Below are 26,462 nucleotides of genomic sequence, written 5' to 3'. Positions count from 1 at the left end.
CTGTACTAAGCACTTGGAAGAATACAACAACAGACACTTCCCTGCCCATACCGATCTCACAGACTAGAGGGGGAGATAGACATTAATATACATAAAGCAATGAATTTATTAAATTTAAATTAAATCTTTGGGAAGAAACTGTATGGTTGGTGTCACAGCAGGCGATCGTCAACTTCCAGATTGTAAGAAGCTCTGAAGTAACACCCATCCAAAATCCCCTCGGGCCTGCAAGACTAACTTCTTTTCAGGAACCTGGCCTAAGAAAATCCATGCATCTGCACATCTGTATGGCAAAGGCCCCCAGAAAAGCACTGCTTACTACTAAGTCAATCTAAGCCCATAGCTTCACTCCCATTTAGCTTTGGAACTTAGTGACCAATGAACATTTTGTTAATTAAAATGAACTTGTGCATTAATTCACAAGTAGAACCAGGGGAGTTCTCCAATAAGTCTCTCCACTGGGGATGTAATAGCCACCAACTATGGGTGTGGGGACGGTATGGGGAACATGGAATCCCAATGCCAGTGTATCATGAAGCTTGGAGAAGGCAAAAAAGTACAGTGCTCTGCACACAGTAAGTGCTCAATAAATACCATTGATTGATTGATGGGGACTATTAGGTGGTAGCAGAGTTAGATCCTGGCCTCTTTTTCCCAGGCTCCCTCCTTCCTCTCCTTACTTTCCCCACATCTTCCTCTTGCTTCCTTCCTTCTCCCTCCCTTCATTGTTGGTGACACTGCTTTGGATGGAAAGGTATTCTCCATGGCTGCAAGTATAAAAAACTGCTGGGAAGTCAACAATCCATTATAGGTGGTCTTCAGGTAGATAGTCCTTTGCCATAGTTTTGTGCTTGGTCCTTATCGTGTCGGACACAGAGATCTTTCTCTGCTGAGCTGCCTCAGCCGGCCAAGATCATCTAACATTGGAACCACTGCCTAAACCCACCAGGACTCCTTCTGCCTTCAAGACATCTTTACTTGGATGTCTTGACACCTCAAATTTAGCGTTTCCCAAAAAGAAGCCCTCATCCTCCCGCCCAAATCCTGCCCTCCCCATGAATTTCCCTTTACTTTAGACAGCACCACCAACCTCCCCATCTCACATGCCTCTAACCTTGGCATTATCGCTCATTCAATCCCTAGATTCAATCTATCACCGACATGGCTAAAATCCACCCTTTCCATTCAAACTGTTCTCACATCCTCTTCTACCTTGATTGCTTGGGAAGCAGCATGGTCCAGTGGAGAGAGCATGGGCCCGGGAGTCAGAGGACCTGGGTTCTAATCCTGGTTCTGCAACTTGTCTGCTATGTAACTTGGGCAAGTCATTAATTTCTATGTGCCCCCCTGTCCCTTCGCTCATCCTCAAATTGGGGATTCAGGACCTGTTCATTCATTCATTCAATACTATTTACCGAGCGCTTATTGTGTGCAGAGCACTGTACTAAGCGCTTGGAATGTACAATTCGGCAACAGATAGAGACAATCCCTGCCCAACAACAGGCTCGCAGTCTAAAAGGGGGAGAAAGACAGCAAAACAAAACAAGTAGACAGGCATCAATACCATCAATAACATGTTCTTCCTCCTACTTAGATTCTGAATCCCATGTGGGACTCGATTATCTTGTTTCTACCCCAGTGCTTAGTACAGTGCTTGGCACATAATAAGTGCATAACAGATATCTCAATTACTGCATCAGCTTCCTTGTTAACCTCCCTGCCTTTTACCCCTCCCCACTTCAGGACATACTTCACTCGGCTGCCTCCACTGTCTGTCTCACCCTCTAGACTGTAAGCTTGTTGTGGGCAGCGAATATGACTGTTATATTGTTGTACTGTACTCTCCCAAGCTCTCAGTACAGTGCTCTACACACAGTAAGCACTCAATAAATACAATTGAATGAATCGAATGAATGAAAGAGGAACAAAGAATATAAATTGAGTTGCAGTATGAGGGAGATTACACAGGAGGAAGAGAGCTGATTGAGTGTCTTACAACCAGTGGTAAGGAGTTTCTGTTGGAAGCGGTGGTGGAAGAGCAACCTTTGGAGGTCTCTGAGGAGTACAGAGATATGGGCTGAATGGTTTTTCAGAAGAATAATCTGGGCAACAGAGTGAAGTATGAACTGCAGAGGGGCAAGACAGGATGTGGCCATATCAGCTTGGAGGCTGATGCAGGTCAAGGCAGGAAATGATGAGTGCTTAGATCAGCATGGTAGCAGTTTGGATGGTGAATAAAGGGCAGAATCTAGAGATGTTGTGAAGGTGGGACCTACAAGTTTAAATCTGTAGGCTGAATGACAAAATAGTGCATACCTGCTTGGTTTGATCTTCACTGGGTTGGGTCTCACAGGAAGAGGTGAGCTATAGAGCTCTTCAATAAGCTTTCTTGTCACCTTTTGCTTAGGTAACACTTGTGCTTCATACTGAGTCATTTTATTTTCTACCCCAATCAGATCAAATATAGACATGTCGGTATCCTAGATTGAATAAAAAAGTGTGGGGGCCGAGGGGGGGGAAAACTCTTAAAATTCAGTGTGGAAAACAACTATATTTTGTCAAAAATCACACAAAAACTAAAAACCAACAAAACTACTTTTTGCAATGCCCCAAGATATCTTGAGTTCCGCACAGAACAATCCCCCGTTCCTACCCCCAGTGACACTTGCTGACAAATATGAACCGTCTAAGAATGTTTAGGCTCCCAAATAATTATAGTACTAGGTATTAGAATTTTGTACATGAAAACAGGAAGACTCGTGGTTTATAGTAATTTATTCCAATTTTAATATTGCAGATGCAGTGGAATAAAGATCCCTTAGGAGAGGAAAGCAAGGAATCTCCCTTTGGCACTTGAGGACATTTAATTTTCAATTCTTATTTTTCACTAACCTTCCAGAGCTCACGTTCCAATGCTCGAAGTATTGGAGAAGCAATTCTTAACTCCAGGGCTTCTGACGCATAAGAGGAGCCAGAAAGTCTGGGATTTATCAAATCAGGATGGTTACAAATTCGTTGCAACTTCATCAAAACGTGAAGGACACTGACAAACTGCCCACTTTTGAGAGCTTCCTGAGTTCTGTTAGAGGAAAAACTCCATTAGTTTGGAAACTCATCAAGACTTCCCAAAAATTTACTTTCAAATGATCCTTAGAGCCTGATGATAACCTAAAAATCTTTTGCTGGTTTTGGAAGATTGCTCGCTACTACTGCATGGGAAAAACATAGTGATGGGCTGAAAAAAGTCACAGATTTTGTGTTTCTTAACAGCATTGATGATAACTTTCTCACAGCCAAACCACTGTGGGGGGCTTTATATTGGTCATTTGGCTCTACTCAGTTGGGAGAAGCTAAAATGCATTAGGTTATGGCCCTCCATTCGTTCAATTCATTCAACTGTATATATTGAGCACTTAGTGTACACAGAGAACAGTATTAAGTGCTTGGGAGAGTACAATACAACAATAAACAGACACATTCCCTGCCCACAACGAGCTGGACGGTATGTTCCCTGTTGGCAGGAAACATATCTACTAACTCTGATATATTGTCCTCTCCCAAACACTTACTACAGGGCTCTGCACATGAGAAGCAGCATGGCATAGTGGATACAGCACGGGCCTGTGAGTTACAAAGTCGTGGGTTCTAATCCCAGCTCTGCCACTTATGTGCTGTGAGACCTTGAGTAAGCCACTTCACTTCTCTATGCCTCAGTTACCTCATCTGTAAAATGGGTTTGAGACTAAGAGTCCTATAAGGGACAGGGTCTGCATCCAACCTGATTAGCTGCTATTTACCCCAGCTTTTAGTACAGTGGCTGGCACATAGTAAATGCTTAACGAATACCACAAAAAGTATAGTCCTTCACAGAGGGTGGGAACTCAGTAAAAACTGTTAATGATGAGGAGGGGGGGAAAAAAACTAAGGGATGAGGAAGGTGATAGAGTGCTTTACATTTAGTAAACACTCAATAAGTACTACTGATGAAGACCATAACGACATTGAAGTGGTCGGTATTATCAAAGGCAGTAGGGAATTAGGAAAGAATAAGGCACAAATGATGCTGAAGAAGACATCAAACAGGTCTTGTGGCTTATCAAATTGAACAATAATAACAATAGTAGTGGTACTTGTTAAGCATACCTTGTGCCAAGCACTGTATTAAGCGCTGGGGTGGAAACTCGCAAATTGGGTTGGACACAGTCACTGTACAATGTGGGGCTCACAGTCTCAATCCCCATTTTGTTGATGAGGTAACTGAGGTACAAAGAAGTTACGTAACTTGTCCAAGGTGACACAGCAGACAAGTGGCAGAGCCAAGGTTAGAAACCACAACCTTCTGACTCCCAAGCCCATGCTCTATCCACTACACCACGCTTCTCTATGAAAAGCACTGTATATAAATTGCTTCAAAATCACATTGCAATTTCTCACCGTGGCTGTAATATAACATCTTCATACAAGGCCTTTTGGCGATTAGACAGCCGACACTTGAGCACATGTTCATATTTCTTAGTTAACTGCTTTTCGACATCTCTTTTTGATCTTCGCAAGATAAATGGTTGTATCATCTAGAAAAAATGAACATGGCTGACTGCAGACATTTCACTTAATATCTTGATTTATTACTATATTTTCATGTAAACAGACTCTATTATACTCTCCCATGCACTTAGTACAGTGCACTGCACACGAGTGCCCAATAACTTTCACTGATTGACTGAATCCCTGATCTTACTGCCCAATTGGCAAAAAAAAACCTGAATTTTCAGTAAACAGTATCCTTAATAGCAAATAGAGACCTATACTTTCCCCTACCCAACCCCCAGGGGCCTGCTGTCAAGATTTGGCTTAGTTTATTAGTGTTCAGTCCTACCCAATCTGCACACTTTAATCCTCTAACCAGTATTCACTGTACCTCAGTCTCATCAAGTTTGACCCTCACCCTTTGCCCACGCCCTGCCTCTGGCCTGGCACTCTCTCCCCCTTCATATATGACTCTCTCCACCACTCTCCCCACCTTCAAACCTTTATTAGAATCTCATCTCCTCCAAGAGGCCTTCCCCAATTAAGCCCTCTTTTCCTCTACTTCCTCTCCTTTCTGGGTCACCTCTGCACATGGATCTGTACCATTTTAGCACTTGATATTCACCTAACCCTCAGCCCCAACAAGAGGTATTTACCAATTTACCAATCCACAATTTATTTTAATGTCTGTCTCCCCCTCTAGGCTGTAAGCACCCTGGGGGCAAGGAACAGGTCTACGAACTCTTTTGTACTCTCCTAAGCACTTAGTTCAGTGTTCTGCACAGAGTAAGCACTCAATAAATACCACTGATTGGTAGATGGGTTAAGGCTGAGTGTGGATAAACTCCTAAATTTCACTGTGGAAAGCACTTTAGATCAATCGGTGGTATTTTTTGCACACTTATTATGCGCATAGCACTGAACGAAGCACTTGGGAGAGTTCAACAGTAGAGTAAGCTTGTCCTCTAGACTGTAAACTCGTTATGGGAAGGGAATACGTTTGCTAATTCTGTTGTATTATACTCTCCCAAGTGCTTAGTATAATGCTCTGCACATAGAAAGCGCTCAATAATATAATGCTCTGCACATAGAAAGCGCTCAATAAATACCATTGATTGATTAGGTAGACATGTTTCTTTCCCTCAAGAAGTTTACAATCTGGCAGGGCAGACAGATATTAAAAGTAAATGACGTAGGGGAAGCAAAAGAGAATAAGGATGTGTACATATATGTTTTGAGGTTGGCAGTAGGGTGAGTACCAAAGTCCCCAGAAGTATGGACTCGAGTTAATAGGTGATTGAGGAGGGAAAATAGGATGGGGAAATTATTAACAATTAATCAAGGAAGGCTTCCAGGAGGAGATGTGATTTTAGTAGTGCTTTGACGACAGGGAGAGTTTGGCTCTGTCAGATATGAAGGGGATGAGAGTTCCGAGCAGGAGGGAGGTCATTAAGAAGGGGACGATGACAAGAGAGAAGAGAGCAAGGCACAGTGAGTAGGCTGGTACTAGTACATTTCTTAGGTCCACATCTGTAATTTATTGATTTATATTAATAATAATAATGACATTTAAGTGCTTACTATGTGCAAAGCACTGTTCTAAGCACTGGGGTTGACAGAAGATAATCAGCTTGTCCCACGTGGGGTTCACAGTCTTAATCCCCATTTTACAGATGAAGTAACTGAGGCACAGAGAAGTTAAGTGACTTGCCCAAATTCACACAGCTGATAAGTGGGGGAGTTGGGATTAGGACCCCTGACCTCTGACTCCCAAGCCCGTGCTGTTTCCCCTAAGCCACACTGTAATGTCTGTCTCCCCGTCTAGACTGTGAGCTCCTTGTGAGCAGGGAACATGTCTATCAATTCTGTATTACTGAATCTCCCAACCACCTAATATAGTGCTCTGCACACAGTAAATGACCAATAGATACACCTGACTGGTTGATCGATAGAAGAGTGAAGCCGGTGGGCTGGATGGTACTGGGAGAGGAGCCAGGATAAGTAGAGGGGAGACAGAGCTGATTAACTGAAAGCCACCCTAGTAGAAATAATAATTCTATGATTCTATTTATCTATTTTGATGGTACTGATACCTATTTGTTTTGCTGCCAGTCTTTAACTGGGAACCTCTTGTTGGGCAAGGATTGTCTCTACCAGTTGCCAAATTGTACAGTCCAAGCGCTTACTACAGTGCTTTGCACACAGTAAGCGCTCAATAAAAGATTGAATGAATGAATGATATTCACTGTGGCATTTGTTAAGCATCTATTATGTGCCAAGCCCTGTGCTGAGTGCTGGTGTTGATATAAGATGATCAGGACCGAGTAGTAGCCGCCGCCAATGCTAGGATGGCCGGCGTGCCCCTTGGCCAGGATTGTACTACCACCTATTTTGAGGGAACCCTGCCCCTCCCCCTATTTTTTTCTTCCCCAATCCTCTCATCTCACTCTAGCCTATTCCTTTTATCCCTCTCCCCAGCCCGTCCTACTGTGCCCTAACGGAAGCAGCATGGCTTAGTGGAAAGATCACAGGCTTGGGAGTCGGAGGTTTGGGTTCTAATCCCAGCTCCGACACTTATCAGCTGTGTGACTTGGGGCAAGACATTTAACTTCTTTGTATCTTAGTCGCCTCATCTGTAAAATGGGGATTAAGACTGTGAGCCCCATATGGGACAACCTGATTACCTTGAATCTACCCCAAAACTTGGAAAGTGCTTGGCACATAATAAGCACTTAAATACCATTATTATTATCATTAGTAGTAGTAGTAGTATTAAGGGGAAAGTGACAGGGAGGCCACCTATGAGCCCACTTGCCAACATGTTCCTTTTCCCTTCAATAGTCAAATTCTCTTTGGAGTCTCCAGTCACAGAGGCCATCCTCCTGCCACTGCAAGTGGAGACTGGGTCAGGTCTACTGGATCCTCTTCTGTGGAAATGTGGAGACGTGGGTTGGGTTTGGATGGAGAGACTATGGGGGTGGGTAAGGGCTAGGCAGTAACTATGCAGCTCTCTAGTTTTCAGCCTATGATTTAAAACATACTGCAAGCAGAAATCAATACTACATGGGAACGTCATCTACGCACTCATGATTCCACTTTTTCAACCTCTACATACCCTCTATTGTCCTCCTAATTCTTATGTTTAGCTCCAGATTAGCAAATCTTATATACTCAGAGAGTAACTTCCTTAAGGGCAGAGAGTGAGTCATTTCTTTACTCTGAATTTACCACTTCATCAAGAGGGTGCTCAATAAACATTACTATGACTAATACTACTACTAACATTACTACTATAACTCTCAGTACCCTTCCCCAAGATTTCCCACTATAACCTCTATCCTTCTCACATTCTCCTTCCCAAATCTGGAAAACCCTTCTACTAAAGAGTCAGAGTATTAATTACATTTACTAAGTGCTCACTGTGTACCGAGCACTGGTTTAAGCCCTGGGGAAATATTCACAGGTGAAAATTAGAACCAGTCCTTGGCCCTCAAGGAGCTCACAAGCTGAGGACAAGGGTACGGAAAGAGGATGAATGGTAGACATGTTCAGCACACACAGCAAAAACACAAAACAATATAAAAGACAAGGGCAGCAACATATACAACAAGAGAGAGCGGGCACTGTGGGTAGAGGAGCAGAGTTCCAGTCTCCTCAGGACTCAAACACCACAAACATGACCACAGCCACAGTCATGACAGTAACGACAGCCTTCTCCTTCCTATCTCTGATCTCCTAGTCCTTTCCTTAAAAGTACAGTTCAGATCTTAACTCCTCCAAAAAACTTCCCCCGCAAAATGGACACTAAGGTGGATTTGTACTCCCCCAAACCCTTTGTACAGTGCTCTGCACACAATAAGCAATAAATAAATTTGATTGATTTCCACCTAATTCCCTCTCATACAGAAGATCCATATTTGTCGGTCTTTTCTCCATTATAATGTAAGTACATTTCCTTAGTACAGGGATTGTGTTTTCTGCATGTTCAACTCCTAGGATTAACATATATGCCGGCTCTGGAAATCACTTACAACAAACCTCCAGTTTCTAGGAGACATAAATGGAAGAGGAGGAGGAAATCGTTTAAAGGGAAAAAAGCTCTCCCTTCTGCTATTCCTTTCCCTAAGAGTTGCCTCTCTTCATTTTCAGTGTTCCAGTAAATTCTGCAGTGTGGTAGTAGAAGAGTGACTCCGGGAGAGTGATATTCAACTCAGGGAAGCAGCATGGCCTATAGGGGAGAGCAGAGGCCTGGAAGTCAGAAGGTCCTGGGTTCTAATCCCAGCTCTGCCATGTGTCTGCTGTGTGACCTTGGGCAAGTCACTTAACTTCTCTGTGCCTCAGTTTCCTCATCTCTAAAATGGGGATTCAGACTGTGAGCCCCTTGTGAGACATGGACTATGTCCAACCTGATTAGTCCGTATCTACCCCAGGGCTTAGAAGAGTGCCTGGCTCATAGCAAGCATTTAGCAAACACCATCATCATCATCATCATCATCATCGACTCAGCTGATAAAATATGGCCTCAGAGATTCTATTCAGTTAGTGGTAGAATGGGAACTAAGTAAATTCTGGTGCTTATGGGGGGAAAAAACACCTACAACCTACTCTGTGCAACCTTATGACAAGTTTATGACAGTAATCTTGGTTCTCTTCATTGGCAGTTTTCACTGGAAAATCCAAGTAAGACCTAGAAATTCCTGGAATTAGAAAGTGCACCATGGTCCACAACTCCATCAAGGTATTATGCAAAGGAGTGTCTATCAATAGTAAACGGTGCTGGCTGTGAAAAAGAAAGAAAATAAGTATTAATGTTGTGTGTATGATAATAAATCTTTAAAATGGCAGATTGTTTCTGAACGCACTGTCCTTCACACTCGCTCAAGAAGGTGGTGAAGATAAAATGAAATGATTTGGAGTCTGGGGTAAGAAAGATGTAACATTCACACTTTTACAATTATTATAACCTTTGAGAGGCCTTCCCTGATTAAGTCCTCTTTTCCCCATCTCCATCTCCCTTCTGTTTCATCTATGCATTTGGATTTGTGACCTTTGGGTATTTGGTATTCATCCCACCCTCACTCCCAAGACACTTATGAACACACTTTAAATTATATTTACTTTAATGTCTGCCTTCTCCTCTAGACTGTAAGCTCCTTGTGGACAGGGAAGGTGTCTACAAACACCTTTGTATTGTACTTTCCTAAATATTTAGTACAGTGCTCGGCACACAGTTAAGCCCTCAATAAATACCACTGATTGACTTGAAGCCATTTTGACCTCATTCCATTGAGGAAATTAATTTAAAATCTTAGGAAGCTATGTTGCCTAACTTAAATATTTCAACTCTAATTCTTTAAGAGACCACATTCAAGATGGCTTGCAGTATAGGTAATTCAACCAAACAGCTTTCAAGTTTGCAATTTCAATCACCTGTACTTCAACAATTCCAAGTTCTCCCAGTTCTCCTTTGGCTCCTTTCTGAGTTCCTCATGTAAATCGCAACTACTGTGCTGCAGAAGAGAAATTTATCCCGAAGGCTCCAGGCTACTTGAAAGTGTAGGGTGTGAGATGTGGGAACCAGCAGATTTGCCCTTGAAATGACCCTGTCCCTGCGGTCTTTCCTGATTCTGTGAAACCCTCCACCAGGGTCTCTAAATCACCTAGCTATTCAGCACCACGCTAAGCACTGAAAACAGGAGGTGCTAATGAAAAATGGATTCTAACACGTCTTTGCCTACACTGGTATCTTCTTTCATCCCAGATATCCTACTCTTACTGCTCTTTCAAAATTCTCTGCTGTCTGACAGCTTGCTATGAGAGGAGCACACTCATAGCTCTGTCTACCTCAGGAGCATTAACTACCCCACCCCACTGCACTTCCCTAGACCCGGAGATGGAGGTAAAAATGCTAGAATAACTATCCATACACCCTAGGCACAGTTGCAGTTGACAATAAATACCAGTAGGCCCAATGTCTCTGCAACCCATAAATGACAAATGAGAATGAACTGATGATGGCACTCTTTTTTAAAAAAAATGGCATTTACTATGCACTTACTATGTACCAGGCACTGTACTAAGCGCTGGGGTAGATACAAGCTAATTGGGTTGGACGCAGTCCATGTCCCACATGGGGCTCATAGTATTAATCCCCATTTTACAGATGAGGGAACAGAGGCATGGAGAAGTCAAATGACTTGTCCAAGGTCACACAGAAGACATGTGGCATAGCCGGGATTAGAACCCAATGAATCAATTCTGATTCAGAACTTTTTTCTCTTATGAACAGGAAAGAAACTTAAAGAATGTAAATACGGCATGCTCCAAACCTTCGGAGATTGAAAAGTGCCTCCCAATGCTTTTCTGTCATATTCTTTATTTGCTGCATCTCATCAACGATTAAATATTTCCATCTCAGTTTTGTGAAGGCTTGATGCCCTTTAAAAAATTGCTTATAAGAGGTGATGCATACATGGAAGCTATTGGGTTCCATCCATTCCTTTCAAAGACAAATCAGAAGTAATTAACTATGGTCAACATTTACCAGATTATTACCTAAGCAAAAATACAGTTGATTCATTTTTTATGGAAAAAAAGTGATTCCAAAAATGTTTTTGAAGCCAATGACTGTAAGGGATACTTGGCCAAATTTTCTTTTTTCCAAGACCCTCTAGATTGTAAGCTCCTTGGGGATGTAAAACAGGTCTACCACCTCTGTTATATTGTACTCTGTTAAGCTTTTAATACAGTGCTCTGCACACAGTAAGCATTTGATAAATACTAATGACGATCAACTGATCAATCCTTAAAAGAAACCATTGACTCAAATATGTGTCTATCTCTGCTGCTAGTCTTTAAACTCCTTGAAGGCACGGATCATGTCTTCTAAGACTTCTGCAATCATTCAATGTTATTTATTAAGAACTTACTATGTACAGCAAGCACTTGGGACAGGACAATACAACAGAGTTGGTAGCTGCATTTCCTGCCCACGACAAGTTCAGTGTCTAGAGACTTTTAATTTTTTGGTACAGCACTCTTCAGCCAGTAGGTGTTCAATATATGCTATTGATTGATTTATCTATCAATTAGGAACATATCACCAAAAAGGAGATTCCACAACTCTGTTGTGATGATGATGAGTATGATGGGGGTACAGTTTGGTAAAGTCTTCAATGTCAAGAATTTCTTTCCAATTGAAATTGTTATGGCTGTAATTTAAGTCCATTTCCCTTTTTATGAGACAATAGAAAGGGACTATAATGTCTATGGAGGCCAAGAAAAAATGATGAAGAAAGGAGGAAGATTAAGATGATGTGAAATGACTTCATGTTACTATTCCAGGATGCAATACCTGTCTTTTTGCTCTAAGCTCTCTTTGGCTGCCAAAATAGAGAAGAATTTTCAAACCAGGACACCAGCGTTTAAGTTCAAGTTCCCACTTCAATATATTGCAACTTCTCACCACAATGAGATGGGGACCCCAGTTGCCTACGGAAAAGAGAAGCGTGTGTAATGAAAAGGAGAGCTGAGATTCAAGCCTTCGAAAGAAACGGAAAGACCTGTTCTCCTTCCTACCTTAGACTGTGAGCCCTATGAGGGGGCGGGGACTATGTCTGACCTGATTAACTTGTATCTAGCCTGCACTTAGTACAGTGCTTGATGCTTAGTAAGCATTTAACAAATAATTATTATTGTTATATAAGATGAAAGAGCATTCTTAAAAGACCATATGTGACTACTATAGGCAAAACCAAGCTGATTTGCAAACAGAAATAACTGATTGTCTTTGTCTATTCACACTTTATTTCCAGTCCAAAGGAGACTCTCACTTTTTAATCAAAGTTACTTTGAACACTTTCTCTAGTGGCTAAAATAGACAATACTGTTTCCTATTCATCCTATAAGAATGCAGTTTAAAATCCTCATGCAACATTCCAGTAATCTTTAAGAATACCACAGAAATGCCAAATTTAAAAGTTTATTGAAAAGATAAATTTCAGGGTTTTTTTAATATTTGGGTGGGTTTTTTTACCTTCATTGGAAGCTAGATGTGCAAAAAAGGCAATGACCTGCACAGTCTTCCCAAGCCCAGCTTCATCTGCCAATATGCCATTGAGATTCTTTTTGTAAAGTTTGGCCAACCAGTCAAGTCCGATCTTTTGATATTCTCTAAGGGCCCCGTAGAGCAGAGATGGAGTATTAAATTTCACCTGTTTGGGGGAGGAAAAAAGCTTACGTTGTTGAACTTTTTCCCCCTTTAGATTAAGGAAAGATTCAAGGCCTAGTCAAACTTTTCTTTAAAATACTAGCAATCCTACTTCAGAAAGCAATGGCACATCATCACCTGATCAGTAAATGAAAACCGGACCATTTAGATTCACCCCTATTTGCTTCTTTACCAAAGGCAATTAACAACTACATATTTTTGCATCCTCCACAGAGACCAGGTGCTACAACAAACAGAGAAGAGGTACCGCTGTTGTGATCCGGGAGCTGCCTTTAGGTAACAGAACTTCAGCAGCTGCAGCGACTTCCGCGATATCTCGTGTGTGTTTCTTTACAAGATGCGCTGTTCTCTCTGCCCCTTTACACTGGTCGATGCTAAGGAGCGAGTCTATGAGAACTACTTCCTTCTCTTTGTCACTTGCCAAATCTTCCATTTCTAAGAGAGAGATGAGATTGATATCGATGCATGTTATATATAAAATCTGAACATAACGTTCATATGAATTTGCTAATACCTTTCTCTAGTCAGTCAGTAGTATTTACTGAGCGCTTACTGTGTGCAGGGCACCAAACTAAGCAATTGGGAGAGAACAATAAACAGACACATTCCCTGTCCACAGCGAGCTTACAGTTTCAATAATAATAATAATAATAATAATGGAACTTGTTAAGCTCTTACAATGTTCCAAGCACTGTTCTAAGCACTGGGGGAGATACAAGATAATCAGGTTGTCCCACAGAGGGCTCGCAGTCTCTATCTGTTGCCGAATTGTACATTCCAAGTGCTTAGTACAGTGCTCTGCACATAGTAAGTGTGCAATAAATATGACTGAATGAATTAATTAATCCCCATTTTCAGATGAGGTAACTGAGGCACAGAAAAGTTACTTGCCCAAAGTCACACAGCTGATAAGTGGCAGAGCCGGGAATAGAACCCACGACCTCTGACCCCAAGGCCCGTGCCCTTTCCACTGAGCCACGCTGCTTATTACGGAACAGGGTCCCACTTTGGTCATCTCACTTCTACAAGAATGTGCAAAAACTGGAAAGGATCCAGAGAAAAGGGACAAAAATGACTGAAATCAATCAATCGTATTTATTGAGCTCTTACTAAGGGCTAATGTACTAAGCATTTGGAAGAGTAAAATACAACAGAATTAGCAGACACAGTCCTTGCCCATAACAAGCTTACAGTCTCAGGGAAGGGAGTGCTGCTTTATGACCCTGGGCAAGTCACTTAACTTCTCTGTGCCTTAGTTTCTTCATTCAGAAAAAAGGGAATAAGACACCTGTTCCCTATCCCTCTTAACTGTGAGCTCTGTGTGAGGTAAGAACTGTGTCCTGTCTGCTTATATTGGATTTACCCTAGTTCTTAGTCTAGTGTTTGGCGAAGAACAGCTCCAGCAGCAAGAAAGGTAGAGAAAAATGAAGGCAGGGGTTTGCCCTCCCCAACCCGTGTCAGCCATCAGTCAGTCAGTTAATTGTATTTATGGAGTGCTTACTGTGTGCAGAGCACTGTACTAAGTGCTTGGGAGAGTACAATATAACAATATAACAGACACATTGACTGATGTCAACGAGCTCACAGTTTAGAGGAAGACCCACACTGGGAGACTCAGATTCTTGTCTTGGCCTTGCTGGGTGACCCTGGTCCGATCATTTCATCTCTGTGGGCCTCAGTTTCCTCATCCGGAAAATGGGGATAAAAAATGTCAATAGCTGTTCTCCCGCCCTCTTAGACTGTAAGCTCCAAGTGGGACAGGGGAAACCTCTGTTCTGATTATCTTGTGACTACTGGAGTGTTTGAGGCTGGATAGTGCTGAAACACAGTAACCGCTCAATAGATACCATCATCATGTTTTGTTTTGACTCCAAGCTAAAAGGCTCACTGTTGCTGCTACTGGTGCTCTCCAGGAATCTGGAAAACACTCTGCATGTAGTTCTTTTTTTTGGTGGCATTCATTAAGCCCTTACTAGGTTCCAGGTTCCAGACCCTGTGCTAAGCGCTGGGGCAGAAACAAGTTAATCACAGTGGACACAGTCCCTGTCCCGCATGGGGCTCATAGTCTTAATCCCCATTTTAGAGATGAGGTAACTGAAGCACAGAGAAGTGAAGGGACTTGTGCAAAGTCGCTCAGCAGACAAGTGGCAGAGCTGTAATTAGAACCCAGATCCTTCTGACTCCCAAGCCCATGTTCTATCCACTAGGTCACTGAACTAGAAACTGGGGGCAGGGGGCAGAGGTAGCAACAGCCCCTCCATTCTGGACTGGTTGGCTTGGTAAAGGCAAGAGAGAGACAAATCTTAGCAAAGCAGTATGGTCTAGTGGAAAGAGCAAGGGCCAGGGAATGAGAGGACCAGCATTCAAATCCTGGTTCCGTCATTTGCCTGTTGTATGAACTTGGGCAAGTCACTTAACTTCTCTGTGCCTCAGTTTCCTCATCTGTAAATTAGAGATTTAATATCTGTTCTCCCTCTCCCTTAGACTGTGAGCCCAATGTGAGACAGGAACTGAGTCCAACCTGATTATATGTTCTCCACCCCAGAACTTAATGCAGTGCTTGGCACATAGTAAGCCTTAACAAATATCGCAAGTATCATTCTTATCTTTACTGTGTTTCTCTCCTGCTGTTCCTGTCACTGGGGGGGAAGGGAGGGAGGAAGGGAAAGAGAGAGAATTAATTGAATGAGCATGTGAATAAGACTGAGAGTGTATATAAAACAATCCTATGGGTAAGTAAAATAACTTTGTAGATCATTCCCTCCCATCCCCCTGTCTTCATCCTTCCTCCTCCACTACTTGTTGGTTTTAGTGCTCTGCACACTCGTTGGTTTTAATGCTCTGCACATAGTAAGCGCTTAACAAATACCAACTTTATTTAATTGATCCTGTTTCACCCCAAACATAATCCTCTCCACCCCAAGGAGAATACTGAAATCAACTGAATTCAACAGAATTCATAATTAATTATTAATAATGAATCAGCTAGTTGAATTAATAACTGAATCACTTTTATCATAAAGTGTTTTAAATGATACAAATCAGACTTTTTGGTTTACCCTAGTTAAGAAATTAGAGTTTACCTTCTTCGCTGGTTATTTCTTCACTGGTAAGTATAGGCTGTGGCCATAGGAAATTTTCAACAAAAGCACCTTCATATAACTTCATTAAGTCATCCAAAGGTAATTCAGCTGAGGATTTTAAGGAATACAGTATCATGATAAATATTAACTGCTTTCAAAAGCACTCTAATCAGTGCAGTATATACGGAATGCAATAATTAAACTTTTGGAGCACTAAAGAACTTTAACTTTGTGAAGATCAATTCATGCCTTAAACTGCAAAGCTTTGAAAGCCAACTCAAATTAGGTGTTTATTGAAACAAAGCTGTCATAGTAGAGCATTCACACTTTATCACTAGCCACATAATATTGTACCATCAAGCAGTGTGTTCAAAAAACCTCAAGTGGCAAGGATGTTAGAAGTCAGATAAGTCCAGTGCCTAAAATTTGGCTCTGAGCAAGACCAGTAATTCCCACTCTCATTATAACTTAAAAATATATTTTTAAAAATAAAAATGATTTTAAAATATCCAAAATCTCATAATGTGACAGCTCAATCCAATCAAAAATAACAACGCTTTTTCTAGAAGTAGTAAACATTTTAAAACTCACTGAACACTACAACATTTAGATTTAGGTATTCATTTGATAAACTATCCTAATTCAACTAACAAGACCCAATCATGCAGAACAAATGATAGAATGTTGTCATAATTCAGAGGACAGCAATCTATACGAATTTGGAGTTAAAGCTAAATGTTTTCTGGGTTTAAGGAACTTCTGGTTCACTGCTTTATCAAAGATCCCTATCACTCATCAACTAGTAATTATCTCCATGAGAATCTGTAGCAATGTTAACAGCATTAGGTGATTAGCAAATGGAATAAGAATTTAAATGAAAAAAAGGCCTTCAAATTTTAAACTGATAATGTTTTCCCTTCCTCCCGAGAAAACAGTGTGGATTTTATGCTAATTCAATTCCTCAGGCAAGGGAAAATAATTTTAAGTTCATTGAAAATACTCAGAGATTTTTCATCTATTTCAGAGCCTCTTTTGTAGTGCTCACAATAGATAATGAGCAATTTTTATCTTTACAATGAATAACTGCAAATACTACTTTTAACACTTTTCCCTTGGTAATGTACAATTAACACTACATATAGAGCTTTGTTAAGCCTGTAACTGAGGTTTGAGCAACCACTTCTTTTTATAAGAAAATTTTAATTTACTCGAATGTAAGTAAGATATGGTGTTAACAGCAAATAACAAATTGAAGATCCCTTGCAAGCAGGGATCTGTCTTCTAACTCTATTATTCTAGACTCTCCCAAGTGCTCACTAAATTGCTCCACATATAGTATGCCCTCAATACATACCATGGATTAAAACACTGACTGATTGTAAATTCTCTGAGGGCGGGAACCATTGCTTTTTGCTTCAGAAATATTCTCACAAGCACTTACTACAATGCTCTACACACAGTAAGCTCAATAAATACCACTGCTTGACTGATTTCTAAAATTCAAAAATAACACGGTGCTTTCTAATTTTAAAAACTCCTTTTTATCAACTATATTCGACAGGTTTTGCAAAAAATATTTTCAAGGGCCTGATGGCTCAAACAAATGTATACAACAAAATCTCAGAGGAAAAATAAAATCCAACTAGCTAAAGTATACTCAAAGTCAAGTTCATTCATTCATTCCTTCATCAGTTAGTGACTATTTACCTTCCTTAGCTAAACTGGATAATTCTGCTTGATGATTTATATTTCCTTCTCTGGCTTCTTGTTCTTCAATGGTCTCTTCTTCATCTTCCACTAAATACAAAACAATCCCCCATAATGTATTTTAGTCAGTACTAACCCAGAAAGATAATTTTTCATAAATTCTTCCAAACAAGGTGTTTTCACTGGTCGAAAACTCCTGCCACTGAGAAAGGTGCTGCTGCCCCTTTGAGGTTAATGGCAAAGGGAATTTATCTCTAGTAGTTTTGTCCAGCCCCACCCTAATTCAGAATTTTAGAATTGTCTTCATGATAACAAAATCAACAAGAAACTGAAATTCGCATTTAGAAATAAGGTCAGTTCTGTCACAGTGTGCACTTTCACTCCGTGTTGTGGATGAAATGTGATGGCAGAACGAATCAAATTTCTTATGACAATTCGTGTTTGGATAGAACGCCAAGTGGTATCGGAAGATAACGGTTGGAGGAGGTGCACACCATCAGACATGGGCTGAATACTAAAATACAAGTTTTCTTTAACATGAGGTTTGTCAAGAAGACAACCTCCATTTCATAGGAGAACTATCTGCACTATTTTCAGACAGTTCAATAAAGCTTGACCAAACTAACATGGGAAGCAGAGTGGCCTAGTGAAAAGAGCCCGGAGTCAGAGGATGTGGGTTCTAATCCCAGCTCTGTCACTTGCCTGCTGAGGGCCACTCACAATTTCTCTGTGACTTAGTTTCCTCAACTGTAAAATGGGAATTCAATAACTGTCCTCCCTCCTAATTAGAGTGTGTCCAACCTGATTAACTTGTATCCATCTCAGCATTTAGGGGAGTGCTTGGCACATAGTAAAGTGCTTAAAAAATACCATAAAAAATATTCAAAACTCTGCCTCCACTGAATGAGCCTTGGGGTAGAAAGACTCAACTACTGAATGCTATTGATGTAATTCTCAGCAGCTGAATTGGAAAATATCTAAATGGGTCATTTGGCACTAGTGATAATTACTAGTTCCCTGTTCTCTATCTTGCTCTAGAGATCTGTTTTCCATTTTTTATCAATGTATTTCTAGAATATTCTAAGTTAAAATGTGGAGAACAGCATTAAGTTTGATCTTAGCTTGGGAACAACTGTTTACAATAAATAATCTGAATATTATCCCAAACCGTAATAGGCAATCATTCTATGCAAGAAACTTCTTTACAAAATTGGCATGAAAAAGAATGATTATAATATGAACCCAAATACATTTTTTTCTAAACTATCACTTTAGAAATTCAAAATGAGCACCATCATTATTATTATTATTCTTTGATCAATCTTGATATACAAAGAGCAACTAAAGAGAGAGAGAGACGGCCACTAAACCACTAGAAACAGAACTCCCAACCCCCATAAACATGATTTTAAAGGTAACAAACCTTCTTCATCAGTTAGGGAAGTGCTTGCCTTTCGTTTCCTTCCCATTGAAAAATCCTAATGTGAAAAATGTAAAAACAAAAAATCAATCATCTCATGGTAGAAAAATGAATTACTGAATAGATCAGATGGTAGATGATTTTTGACATCTCTCAAATTAAAAAATGTCATGTGCAGATAAAGTGATTTCACAGAAAACAGCAGAGTGCATTCTTAGTCTTACTCTTGGTATTGATATTTACACCCACAATTCCACCAATTCCTCAAGTAAACTGATTCTTGAAGTATAATCATTGCTTCCAGAACTGTTTTTGCAGGGAGAGATTGGCATAGAAGGTGATGGAAGATTAGGGAATCATACTGTCACAAGGGGTTCACAAATCTAGGTGCCTCCTCTACACTGTAAATTCGATGCAGCCAAGGAACACAAACAGTTAGTACAAGCAGTTAGTACAGTGCTTTGCACACAGGAAGTACTGATTCAATATAATCAATTGATAATGAGAATGGGGTATGTTGAATCTATTCATTAGCATCAAATAAGGAACTGTGTTTAAAGTTCACTATTACCTTAAAAGTGATCTTACGGTAGTTTAAATTAGTTCACTTAATGTTATTGAACTGATTAGGAAACACTTTGCAGACTGCTTAAACATGCCTACAAGCAGAAATTCCCTGTTTGCTAATCCCCCTGGGGTACATGTCAACAACTGTTTCAGAATGCCCTTACTCTTAAATACGGAAATTGAAAATATGGTTGGCACTTTTTTTTTTAGATTAACAGGGGGATTTTCAAGAAGTAACTATTAAGTTGTAGCAGGAATGACTGTAATGGACTTTTTTCTAAACTTCAATTCTACAAATCTGAGACATCTCAACTTAGAAAAATAAGTATTAGTCAAGGGAAAGGATAACAGATGGAAAATCTGAAATATATTTGGAGAGTACTCTAAGTTTAATAACATTTTCTTTAAAATAAACTAGAAGTCTTGTGCTTAAAAATAATTTAAACTCCAAAGGTCAATAATAACTTTAAAACTGACTAGGAAAATGGATCAAAATTGAAAACATATTTTTTGTATATGTGAATTGATGGAAAATAATATTTTGACCACAAATACTATCAATCATTGGAATTTATCGAGTGCTTACTTTGTGCAGAGTACAGTACTAAGTGTTTGGGAGACTACACCATAACAGAGTTGGTAGATATGTTCCCTGCTTCTATAATTTCAAACAATTTTGAAGCTAAATAGTAGTGAAAACAAGCTACCTACCATACTGTTTTCAGTTTCACCTTTAATACTAGCTTCAAATTGCCTTGCATCTTTACCTGCAAAAAAGGATTAATTGTGTTTATGGGTTTTTTTTTTTACTTTAGTAAACTAAAGACACCGAGTAACTAGCTAAGGTACTACAAACAGAAATTACACTGAATAATTATATTATCCTAAAAAAATAGTTCCCAGTTAACTGGAAGGAAACTCATAGGATGCATTTACAGTGCCAAGATAAAAGAATTGTTTCATGGGATACCTCTTCTCGAAGTTTTCTTTAGATTTAATGCCTTTTTCCTTTTTTCTTGAAATTCTATTTGCAATTTAATTTCTACAACCTAGGATTAAAAAATGTACATTTAAATGACAGAATAAATTTTTAAGTAAAATATATAAATTCTAAAACAAAATAAGATTTTACCTGCTCAATATTAGACCAGAAATACTCTATTTCTCTGGCAATTGATGCAGCAATTCGCCTTAACTTGTTTTGCTCCTCTCTTTTAGTTCTCTCTTCATTGAGTTTCTTTTCCTCATGATAGCGAGCTACACTTCTGACCATCTAATAAAGAGCATCAATCAATCAGTCATACTCATTGAGCACTTACTGTGTGCAGAGCACTGAACTGAGCATTTGGGAGAGTTCAATATAACAGATTTGGTAGACGAATCCCCTGCCCACAACAAGCTCACATCTCAAATAAGCCTCATTCAAATAACACATGTAGGACCACTAGAGCCTCTAGATACCAATAATAAACCTTGTGATGCTCCCTCAATGTTCTCCTTTATTCTCTCCTGCACCTCCAAGCCCTTACTACAGTGTTCTGCACACAGTAAGTGCTCAATAAATACAACTGAATGAATGAATGAACGAAAGTCAGGTTCACACAGACATTTCCTACCTTTCCCAACATCCCTAACACATTTTTCTCAAGATTCTTGGGGATATTTTGGAGTGGGAATAAAGCATCAAATCCTCTTCAAAAGCACAAAATGGCCTTACTGCACTCCCACTCTCCTGTCCCTAGATGGAAATTGGCCATGTCTCCAAATGAAACAATATGCACACTTCTTTTATTTATTTATTTTTTACCCCTCTGGCTGCAAATGCTTTTTTTGTTTGTCTCTCCCATTAGAGCTTAAGCTCCTTGTGACCAAGGACTGAGTCACTTTATTGTTCTGAACTTCCCAAGGGTCTGGTAGAGTGACTTGTTTTGTTTTGTTGTCTGTCTCCCCCATATAGACTGTTGAGCCCGCTGCTGGGCAGGGGTTGTCTCTATCTGTTGCCAAATTGTACATTCCAAGCACTTAGTACAGTGCTCTGCACGTCATAAGTGCTTAGTAAATATGACTGAATGACCACATCACATGGATACGCATTAAAACACCATCACTATTACTGTCTTTGTCCACACACAGATGCTGCCCTCAGTACTTTTCACCCCTATAGTATTCTTTACTATAAACTCATTTAGATCCATGGAGGCACCTCTCTCTGCAGATCTGTGAAGCCCGTTTCCCCCTTATACAGGAGAGAGAATAGGTGTACTATACTTAATTGGGTAGAATTCTAAAGCACTGGAATTATTCTGATACTACCTTTCTGGTATTTCTTGTCCTGCTTTAAAGCATCAAGGAATTCCATTAGTAAAAAATGGAAAAGGAAAATGAATATCTTCTAAAGCCAATCTTCTTTTGGCACATCTCCTCCAGGAAGCCTTCCCTGACTGAGCCTTCTTCTCTTCTCCCTTCTGCACTGCTCATTCTTGCTCCTTCATTCATCTTCCCTCCCTTCCCCACAGCAAATATGTATATATCTGTATATACGTGTGATTCATTTCATTTATGTATATATTTATTTATATTATTATCTGTCTCCCCTCTAGACTATGAGGTGGGAATGTGACTGATGTTATACTGTACTCTCCCAAGTGCTTAGTACAGTGCTTTGTACACCGTAAGCCCTGAAAAAATGCAACTGAGTGAATGAATGAATTATGAGCTCCCCAAAGGATAGAGAGTGCCTATTTCTCACCTGTGTATTTTCTCCTAGTGCTCAGTGCAGTGCTCAGCACACAGTAAGCACTTAATAAATACTACTGCTTACTATTTTCTGAAATTAAATCCAACTTTACATAACTGAAATTTTCTGCTGAAATACAATTGCTTAGAGGGTTGTAGGCTTACCATTTTTAAAGAAATTAGATTTAAATGGCCTACCGTAGCAGCTCTGTTCTCTAAAGGCCTAATTTAGTCTCAATATTTGCAATCCATCAATGCTAACAGAATCAAATTTGCAGAAAGATCCATGCTTGGTAAGGAGACACTGACTAAAGGAACAGAAATGAGACAGAGAGGGTGAAAGAGACACACCCAATCACCCAGATACAAAAACAAACACTTGCAAATGTACACACTCCCACACATCGTACTCATCCAGGCACACGGTCTGGCAAACTTACACAAAAGAAAAGGTTCATTTTCTAGCCTGATAGAGAAGGGAAGGTACCAGTTAGTAAAAAAGCCGAATAGCTATATTTACTGATCCAGACAGCCTTGGTGGACAGCCAAGTAGCACCACAGGCATGAGAAAGCAAATGAAATCACTGCCAGATAAAGCTGCTGCTGCTTCTATTGCCCACCTGGAACCCCCACTATGGCATCAGGAGGTGCCAGAAGTAAGGGCTATTAGTGGTATGTCGCCTGGCTATGGTTTCCTTTGACTTCTCCTGCCACTGCTCACACTGAGTCTTCTTGGTCCTACTTGGCAGGGGCAGAGGGGAAGTGGAAGTTAGGGTTAAAGAGACAGAGGCAAAGTGTGTGTACTGTTGTGTACTTGACCAGAGTCATGACGTATTCCCGTGGGTGAGTAAGAAAGGAAAGCCCGATGGCCACCTCCTTTCCAAGGATTCAGCGTGCCCTCAGCTGGCTCTTGTGGAAATCCAACCCTCAGCTGCAGCAGTAGCCAACAGGCAGGAAGAAGGTTCTCAATCAATGCTGGCCTGGGAGTGGGACCACGGGCCGCCGCACGGGCCTGGAATCAGTAGGACCCGGGTTCTAATCCCAGCTCCGCGACCTGTCTGCTCTGTGACCCAGGAGAAGTCACTTCACTTTTCTGTGCCTCAGTTACCTCATCTGTAAAATGGGGGTTAAGACAGTGAGCCCCCATGAGTCCAATCTGATTAGCTTGTATCTACCCCAGTGCTTAATACAGTACCTGGCACAGAGTAAACACTTAAATACCATTTTAAAAAAAATCCTCCATTCAGGGGCAGGTCTAAGGCAATCAATCAGCCAGTGGTTATTTATTGAGCTTTTAATGTATGTGGATTGCTATACTAAGTGCTTGGGAGAGTATAATACAATAGAGTAGGTAGACTTGATTCCCTGTTCACAAGGACCTTGCAAACTAGAGGGGGAGACAGAAATTAAAATAAATTACAGAAGGACATGTACAAAAATGCTGTGGGACTTGGGGAAAGGTGACTATCCAAGTGCTTACCTTAGGTACTGACCTAAGTCCTTAGAAGAAGCAGAAGGGAGGGTGCTTAGATGGGGGAGTGAGGGCTTAGTCAGGGAAGGCCTCTTGAAAGAGATTTTAGCAGGATTTTGAAGAAAGGGAACATGGAGGTCTGTCAGATATGAAGTGGGAAGGAGTTCCAGGCCAGAGGGAGGACACAGACAAGGGGTCGGTGGCAAAAAAGTCAAGATCAGGGTACAGTGAGTAGGCTGGTGTTAGAGGAGAGAGGTGTGCAGGTTGGTCTATACTAGGAAATCAGTGAAGTAAGGTAGGAGGGGGGTTTAAGTGCTTTAAAGCTGATGGTAAAGAGTTTCTCGTTGATAGGTAGGAGGGAGCCATTTCAAGGCCCAGGAAGATGCACTACATGGGCCTGTCGACCAATAAATAACCCAACCATCTCAGAAGCAGAATGCTCACAGACAGTCATCCTCACAGCAATAATAATTTTGCATTTGGTATTTGGTACATTGGAAAAATGGAAGTGCCGTTTCTGACTGCATAAAGTTAATATTGAGTAAATGGCATCACTCATTTCTCATAACTGGGGGCCTTTAATCTGGCCAAATACTACAGCAATAACCCATCAGTAAAAGGCTTAAAATCACTATAAAGAAATCAAATGCATAAGCACTCTCTAAATTTAACCTAGGAGCAATTTCCCTCCACCTTCTGTTCATTCACCAACTGCACATGTTCTATCAGTTCATATTTTTTAATAAAAGTGAATTCAGCAAAGCCCAGGTTTTCTCATCTTAAAGTATACATGTCAAATAGTCACTTCAAAACCTACCTTCTTGGCCGCTGCCATTTTCCACCTTCTCTCTTGAGCAAAATCAGTCGCCATCCACTGCATTTCTTCCAACAAATAATCCCAGTGAGATTTGGGTCTTGGAGTTTCCTGCAGTTTGGGCAGTCGTCTAAGAGACCACAAGCCTTCTTTCCTCAATTCTGCTATTCGTTGATGGATTTGGTTTTCCTGAAACATGAAAATTTCTGACATTGCCAACCTGGTACAACTAAATAACAGAAGTCCCTTTCCAATTACTAATAAAATAATAGTAAAATACGGAAGGTCAATAATCTTAATATAATAAGCAACTGGAATGAACTAATTCACACAACTACTCTTACCATCTTCAATCATGTCTCCTCCAGGAAGTCTTCCCTGACTAATCTCTCATCGCCTCAACCTCTTATTATCTTGCTGTGTTACCCTATGCACTTGAACTACTCACTAATCCCTTAGCATTTATGTATATACCTTTGAACTCTGTTTCTTCCTCCCACTGGTAATTTATTTCCCATCCATCTCCCCCACTAGACTATAAGCTTCTTGTGTGCAGGGATCAATTCTGCTATGTTGTGTACCCCCCAAGCACTTAATAGAAAAGTGAGTGGCCTAATGGATAGAGCCCAGACCTGGGAGTTAGAAGGACCTGGGTTCTAATCCCAGCTCTATTTGTCTGCTGTATGACCTTGGGCAAGTTACTTCACTCCTGTCTCAGTTACCTCACCTGTAATATGGGATTAAGACTGTGAGCCCCTGTGAGACAGACACTGTGTCCAACCCCTTCTGCTGGTATCCACCCCAGTGCTCAGCATAGTGCCTGGCACAAAGTAAGTGCTTAACAAACACCACAACTATTACTAATACTTAGTACAGTGTCCCACAAACAGTAAGCACTCAATAAATTCTGCTAATTGTCTATGAGCTCTAGAGGCAAGATGTAAACTCAGGATTCCTTCATTCATCTTCAGGATGATAAGGCTTCAAAACCATGAGTGTAGGGAGATAATGGAGGGGGCTTGAATACTCGAGCTCCAAATCCAGAAATTAGGGAGATTTTGAAACCGCTCCAAATTTTGGAATAGCTTCGCTAATTCCCACACTCCTGAGGGCTGAACTTATTGAGGTTTACGGAGCCTCTGAGGGCAATGAATAGGCCTGAAGTCAGCATTCATTCATTCATAAATTCAATTGTATTTACTGAGCACTTACTGTATATGCAGAGCACTACTGTCCCTATGGCAGTTCCACCTCTGTTTATTTCATACTTAAAAGAGATCAGTCAATGGGATATTGAATCTACTGCTTGAGAGGTAAGGCTGCCCCCAACCCCTGCTGCATAGAAATGCCATTTCCTAGAATGAGTAAGAAGACTACTGACCAGAAAACACAAGGGGAAAATAGACTAGGAAGAAAAGCTACCAAAATATTTGTCTGCTTCACTCCCTCTAATTGACCTTACCAAACTGTTATCAAAATATATCAAGGTCGCTGCCAAGACAAAAAACAGGCACCTATACCTATTTCCACATTCATTCATCTATCATATTTATTGAGAACTTACTGTATGCAGAGCACTGTACTAAGCACTTGGAAAGGACAATACAGCAATAAAGAGAGATAATCCCTGTCCACAATTAGATCACAGTCTAGGTGGGGGAGACAGACATCAATACAAGTAAACAGGCATCAATATAAATAAAGTTTATATATATAAATAAGTCCTGTAGGGCGGGAAGATGGGGGAAGAGCGAAGGCAGTGAGTCAGGGTGATGGGGAAGGGAGTAGGATCTGAGGAAAAGTGGGGCTTAGCCTGGGAAGGCTACCCGGAGGAGGTAGACCTTCAGTAGGGCTTTGAAGTTGGGGAAGAGTGATTGTCTGGCAGATTTGAGGTGGGAGGGTGTTTC

At 40.7% G+C, this 26,462-nt stretch overlaps 1 protein-coding gene across 1 annotated transcript in view; it reads right to left on the bottom strand.

Annotated features, from left to right (window-relative positions):
• LOC100079882 (E1A-binding protein p400) overlaps positions 1-26,462 on the bottom strand; it is a 100,132-nt gene that overhangs the window by 39,827 nt on the left and 33,843 nt on the right. The window contains exons 8-22 of the mRNA XM_029053357.2: positions 24,559-24,744; positions 20,667-20,807; positions 20,505-20,583; positions 20,246-20,301; positions 18,971-19,025; positions 17,548-17,637; positions 15,841-15,948; positions 13,005-13,192; positions 12,563-12,740; positions 11,882-12,018; positions 10,857-11,026; positions 9,133-9,307; positions 4,435-4,571; positions 2,893-3,079; positions 2,317-2,480 (exon numbers count right to left, since the gene is read on the bottom strand). Of these exons, the coding sequence (XP_028909190.1) occupies positions 2,317-2,480; positions 2,893-3,079; positions 4,435-4,571; positions 9,133-9,307; positions 10,857-11,026; positions 11,882-12,018; positions 12,563-12,740; positions 13,005-13,192; positions 15,841-15,948; positions 17,548-17,637; positions 18,971-19,025; positions 20,246-20,301; positions 20,505-20,583; positions 20,667-20,807; positions 24,559-24,744 (2,051 nt within the window). The remainder of the gene's footprint in view (positions 1-2,316; positions 2,481-2,892; positions 3,080-4,434; positions 4,572-9,132; positions 9,308-10,856; positions 11,027-11,881; positions 12,019-12,562; positions 12,741-13,004; positions 13,193-15,840; positions 15,949-17,547; positions 17,638-18,970; positions 19,026-20,245; positions 20,302-20,504; positions 20,584-20,666; positions 20,808-24,558; positions 24,745-26,462) is intronic.

Source organism: Ornithorhynchus anatinus, chromosome 2 (genome assembly GCF_004115215.2).
Source record: "Ornithorhynchus anatinus isolate Pmale09 chromosome 2, mOrnAna1.pri.v4, whole genome shotgun sequence".
Taxonomy (NCBI): Eukaryota; Metazoa; Chordata; class Mammalia; order Monotremata; family Ornithorhynchidae; genus Ornithorhynchus; species Ornithorhynchus anatinus.
Note: the sequence above shows the minus strand (reverse complement) of the source record. Positions and strands in the feature narration are given on the sequence as shown.